The 6,000-nt window shown below is 36.0% G+C and overlaps 1 protein-coding gene across 1 annotated transcript in view; it reads right to left on the reverse strand.

Annotated features, from left to right (window-relative positions):
- MLIP (muscular LMNA interacting protein) overlaps positions 1-6,000 on the reverse strand; it is a 162,664-nt gene that overhangs the window by 92,633 nt on the left and 64,031 nt on the right. The window contains exon 9 of the mRNA XM_014583036.1: positions 943-987. Coding sequence (XP_014438522.1) covers positions 943-987 — 45 coding nt within the window. The remainder of the gene's footprint in view (positions 1-942; positions 988-6,000) is intronic.

A 6,000-nucleotide genomic window follows, 5' to 3' on the forward strand; every position in this document is an offset into this window, starting at 1 on the left:
TGTGCTCACCAGAGAGAAAAAGAGAGTTAAAGTGAGAAAGCAAGCCACAAGGTCCAAGATGAAACCATGGTCAGCCATGTGGGAGTCCAGCGCTTCAACCATCTTGTCACCTGCTGCCCCCCCCTTTTTCTTTATAATTTCTTATGTACATTTAATTTTTTTATGTCTTTGTGGGGTCTAATATGGATTTTCAAAACTTGAGTGTAGTGTATAACAATCAAATCAAGGATATTACCACCTTCACCATTTTCAACAAAGAACACAGCATTATAATGTGTACCTTCAGGTTTTGCTCTACTAGTTGGGGTTTTTTTTTGAAATTTTATATAGTTTATTTATAACTGGCATTGTATTTTTTCACTCTGTTGGGATATGCTGTTCCACAACCCATTTGTCCACATATGTGAATCCTGTGTTGTTAAACACTTTTTCCTGAGCCCATCCCTTCTATCCCAGCCCCAAGCCCTCATGCGGTCTCTGGTACCTACAGTTGTTCTCTCTACTCTTGTATCTTCAAATATTCCCATTTCTGCCACATAGCACAAGCATTTGGTATATATTGGAAAAATAGACAAGTCTTAATGTTTCAAGTATATGAGTTGATTATTTTATAAGCACAATAAACCATTACAAAAATAAACATGTCGTCTAAGCTTTGATAATTAGGAAGACAGAAAGCAGGTGTCGCAGTTCTATTTTACTTAGAAAAACTAATCAAACTAGACCTTACTTAAGAAGGAATTTATTTGATAAGCTTACCTGATGTCTTAGCTCTGAAATAAACTAATTTTCCATATCTGGGCCAATCATACCATCTTACCCCTTTCCACTTATAAAAAATTCAACTAATTCAAGTTAAATGACGTGAGTAATTGAGTTCTTTACAGAGCATACATCGGCACCTAGCTAGAAAGCAGAATATTTATTTATAAATGTACTTACATATTTGGTTTCTCGACCAGCTGCTCTTGGAAGAGTTGTAGGAGTCTGTATGAAAATAGAAATAATTATAGTTTTGAAGTCATTAAGTAAATAATATTCAAATCTTGGAATAAGAATTCACCTTTTCCTCTATTGAGACTTTCTAACCATTACTCCCTATTACTGTTGTTTTTCAGAAAAACAATAAACAACCAACCTCAGATGGACCATACCATTCATTTCCCCATACTTGTACTAGAGAAACAATAATTTCCTGAGAAAATTCAATCACACTAATTGATTTTACTTTAAATTAATGATTTCAACTTCACATGTACTTTCTGGTAGCCTCTTTTTTTTTCTGTAGGCCTATTTTCTGAGATGAAATGGTTATGTGAGCCATTCATCTTGTCAACAAATATTTATTGTGTAGCTACTGTGTGTCAGACGCTGTTCTACACCCTGGGGACTTGCCAGTGTCCCAGAGAGGTGAATATGTCCTACCCTCGGAGGGATTACATTCTAGAAGGAGAGAAAACCAACAATAGAAAAATAAATAAGTGGGCTGGCCCTGTAGCCTAGTGGTCAAGAAAAGTGAATTCCACAAGTAGAAATATTTTCAAGCCTAGGGTTATATATTCTTCCAGAGGAAATTTTCTTTGCTCCTGCCAAATTTCTCATATTTTTCTGGGCCATGTAGATGTTAAAGAAGTCAAGAGTACAAAAACTTTGCTCTGTGGATATCAAATAAAAGACTAGAGATAGCAAGTGCAAAGTTCCTAAGGTGGATTTACACCACTCAGAATGGTGGTGAGAAAACTCAAAAAAAAAAAATCCATCCACACATGATAATTTAAAAACTAAGTGTGAGACCAGCAGATGACATAATGTTTACATTGCTGGACTCCCAAGTAGTCAATTATGCTTCAAGTCCCCGACCCAGTGACTTAAACTCACTCCAGGTGCATGTGCATGCATATCCAAAATCTCAAGAGGAGAATGGAGGAGAAGGGATTGTGGCATGGCCATCCCCCCCCCGGGGGGGGGTGATTTCTCACTTTCTGTCTCTGTCTCTTCAGTGAGTGCATGGGCCATATAGCAAAAAATCTCTCTCTTAAAAGAAAACAATGAAATATTGAAAAATATTTTATTAAGGACATAAGTAGAGTGAAAAGATAATGAATTACTGGGAAAGAATAGGATTCTGAAGAGGTAAGTCTAGCATTTGATACCCAGTTTTGACTTGGAGATGTTTTAAATAATGAGTTGTTTGAGAAGCTTATCCAAATTATTAATATCTTAGAAGTCTAAGAAGATAAAGGTCAGAGACTCATGAGTAAGAGTGATCCAGATGATCTTTTATGATCTTCAGCTTGATCTTAAGTTATCTGAAAATGACTGTTTTGAAAAAATAATCTCAAAATCTTGGAATCAGCAGATGGCATAATGGTTATATTGTTGGACTCCCATTTAGTAGATCATAGTTCAAGTCCTGGACCCGTTGGCTTTAAACTCACACCAGGCACATGTGCATGTATGCCCAAGATCCTAAGAGGAGAATGGAGGAGAAGGAACTTCAGCATGGCCAATCCTCCAGGGGGGCGATTTCTACTTTCTGTCTCTGTTTCTCCTGTAAGCACATGTACTCCATAGCAAAATATCTCTGTAAAATTTTTTTTTAAAACTCAAAACCTTAAATAAATTAAATTAAGGTAGTCCTTCTTTGATAGAGCTCCCAGGATCTGACAGAAGCAAGATAAAACAAATCAAACACAAGATTCTTACTGGAAAAAAGTAATATCATCTAAAATCTCAGATAATTTTTTATAAATACTTTTAAATAAAATATCCAGTACACAAATCCAAATACATAAAGAGGCAAGACAATGTGAGTGAGAATAAGGAAGAAATAAGAAACAACTGGAAAAGACCCACAGAGAATCAAAAAAAAAAAATTGTTTTCTGAGAAGAAGACTAAGAAACAGCCATACTTAATTATATTTATGGAGATAAGAGTTAAGCCTGCCATGTTTTACAGGGAACTAGAAACTATGAAATGTGATACAACTAATTTGAAAAGAGCTGCATGGGCTAAGACAGGAGCTAGTGTGGCGCATTAAAAGCACAGTGAGGACATTAACAGAGCTGGGTTAGAGCAAGTGCAAGGGACTCAGAAGAGAGCAGACCATGGAAGTGTTGGGAGGCTATATCCTACAGACCCTTCCAGGACCTTGTTAGGACTTTGGTTTATTTCCTAAGGAAAATGTACAGGCACAACTAGCTTGAGGTAAAGGAAGATGACAATCTTTCTCATGCTTTAGAAAGTTCTCTCTAGGGGTCAACAGGTGGTATAGTGTTTAAAGGTGCTGGACTCTCACATGGCCGACCACGGTTCGAGTCCTGGATGTGGTGACTTGTTTTCTCACTTCCTCTCTCTCTCTCTCTGTCCCTCTCTGGTCAAATAAAAATAAATAAATAAAGTTAAATAAAATAATTATTTTTTTAAAAAGCTCTCTATTTGATGTATTAAGAAAGGGTTATAATGAGGCAGAGGTATAGGGAAGAAGCAAATTGTATAATCCAGCAAAACATGGTCTCTCGGTAGTGAAAAAGGTATAAAATCATTTACTCGACATATATTTCAAAGTTACAGCACCAGGATGTCTAATAGAAAAGATGTGGAATGTGAAAGAAAAGAAGAAAATTTAATGCCAAAGTTCATGGTCTTGAGCAAATGAACAACTGAAATCGTATCAATAAGGATGAGAAGGCAGAATGTGGAACGTTTTTGTGAGGAAATGTAGATTTCATTTTTATACATATTGAGCTTCAGACATTTGTTGAAACTTTAAAAGAAGAATATGTAGTTGAGAGTCAGGATTAGGGGACAGAATTATGGATTAGAGATATAAATTTGAGAGTCATCAGCAGATGCCTGGTTTTTTAAAAGTTTGACTGAATGAGAACAGCAAAGTAATGAGTTTGAAGATAAGAAGTCTGAAGATGGATCCCTAGAGTGTTTGGTACTAGTAGTTTGGAAGAAGAGGATAAACCAGCAAAGGAAACTAAGAAAAAATAATGAAAAATGAGATTGGAGAAAAGCTGAGAGAGCATGATGTTCTATAAGACTGTAAGGGAAAGTACACCTAAAATGACAGAGCGCTCATAAAATCTGCAAAATAGCAATGTATTCATTTTCAACTATTTTCAAACTCTTTCCAATTTATCGTCCCCCCTTCATCTCAGTTAAACAATCTTGAAACTTACAAGGAGTCTCTGAAAAGTTCAAGAAAAATGAACACTATGAAAAATCTATGCATGGATTTCAAAATGTTTTTACACCAAAATAAACTTGTATTTTAACTTCATTTTTTCATGAACTATTTGAAACACCCTTATACTTTATCAAAAGGTATTACTTACAACACAATTAAAGATATTAGCTATAAAATTCTTCATTTTCTCACTATTACCCTGTAAATATTATTGCATCTATACTTGTTACACCCTTTACTTTCTGTCTTACTACACCAGAAAGTATTTCTAGCTTCTTATCTAAAAATAATGTCTTAGTTCACTCAGGCTATTTTAATAAAATACCATAGACAAGGTAGCTCTTAAACAACAGAAATTCATTTCTCACAGTTCTGGAGGCTGGGAAGTTTATAATTGAGGCAATAGCAGATTTTGCTTCTTGCAAGGACCAACCCTCCTGTTCATAGTCAATGCCTTCTTACTTGCCTTCAAATGGTAGAAGGGGCAAGAGATCTCTTTCAAGCCTCCTTTTCATAAGAGCACTAATCCCATTCATGGAGGCTCCAGTCTCCTGATCTAATTGTTTCCCAAATACCACACCTAATAGCATCATATTGGTGACTATTTCAACATGTGAATTCTGGGGGTGAGGGGAGTGAGGTTGTATAAACCTTCAGATCATAGGAGACACTTATTCGAATTAATTTCTAGATTCTATCTAGTTCTGAACGAATCTTTGTCCTTCAATATCTCCCTTTCTTCTATAAACCAATACCTCTTTTTCTACTGAAATCATGCCACCAGTATACAAACTAGATCATGTCATTCCCAGCTTCAAAAAACATTTTTCTTTGACCCTACTACTGACCCAGCTTTCTTCTCCCTTTCGCAGGTTGATATTTCAAGATAGTTTGTTTTTTTGTTTTTTTTTTCAAGTTGTCCCTGCTTTCTCATATCACACCTTTCAATATCAAAGATAAGGAGAGTAAATGGATAAAGTAAAGGAGTAAAATTAGATGGTAAAAAGAACTCTGAAAATAATATCAAAATAGTCCCTAGACCTGGTTGGGGAGAAGGGAACAACTAACTGTAAGTTTGAACTAGATAGATACTGGTGAGTCCATTGCTCATTCCTTTCTCAGTGATGAGATCACTCGAGTCCCTTGCTGATCTCTTTTTGAGGAGAGCTAATGGAAGAGGACCACCATAAGCAGAAGTATAAAGAGGTAGGGTCAAGGGTCAGGATCACCATGGTAGGGAGGAAGTAGCAATAAGAAAATAGTTGACACTATGGAGTTTCTCCACTCTGAAGCACATGTTTATCCTTCTCTTATAAATAAAAAATAAATCTTTTGAACCAGCAGATGGACTAATGATTATGTCACTGGACTCCCACATGGTCAACCATGGTTCGAGTTCTGGACCAAGCAGTTTAAAAACTCACATCAGACTATTTGTACAAAATACTAATCGGTTTCTAGGCTTCAAATTTCGAGGAAATATCCTTACCAGTTCAAAACTGCCTTTCTTGAAACCACCAGCTGAACTTGCTATTGAAAGTAGTTAGATTACTTATGATATGGTGTGGTCAACAAAATATTGGGGGAAAAGGAATTGAAGACAACTGTAGACAGCAGAAATAGTGTAATAAGAGAGTGGAATAGGGCAGAGGGTCAGACATGGGGTAAAAAACATATATATATGAAAGTAGTAATGGAATTTTATGGATGATAACATGCATGATTAAGCCACTATGCAACTTACTCTAGAGGGGAAACCACATTTAGTACATTGTGATGATGCTCAGGGAATGAATGTAAATTT

This window comes from Tupaia chinensis, unplaced genomic scaffold, assembly GCF_000334495.1.
Source record: "Tupaia chinensis unplaced genomic scaffold, TupChi_1.0 Scaffold144010_1, whole genome shotgun sequence".
In the NCBI taxonomy this organism is placed as follows: Eukaryota; Metazoa; Chordata; class Mammalia; order Scandentia; family Tupaiidae; genus Tupaia; species Tupaia belangeri.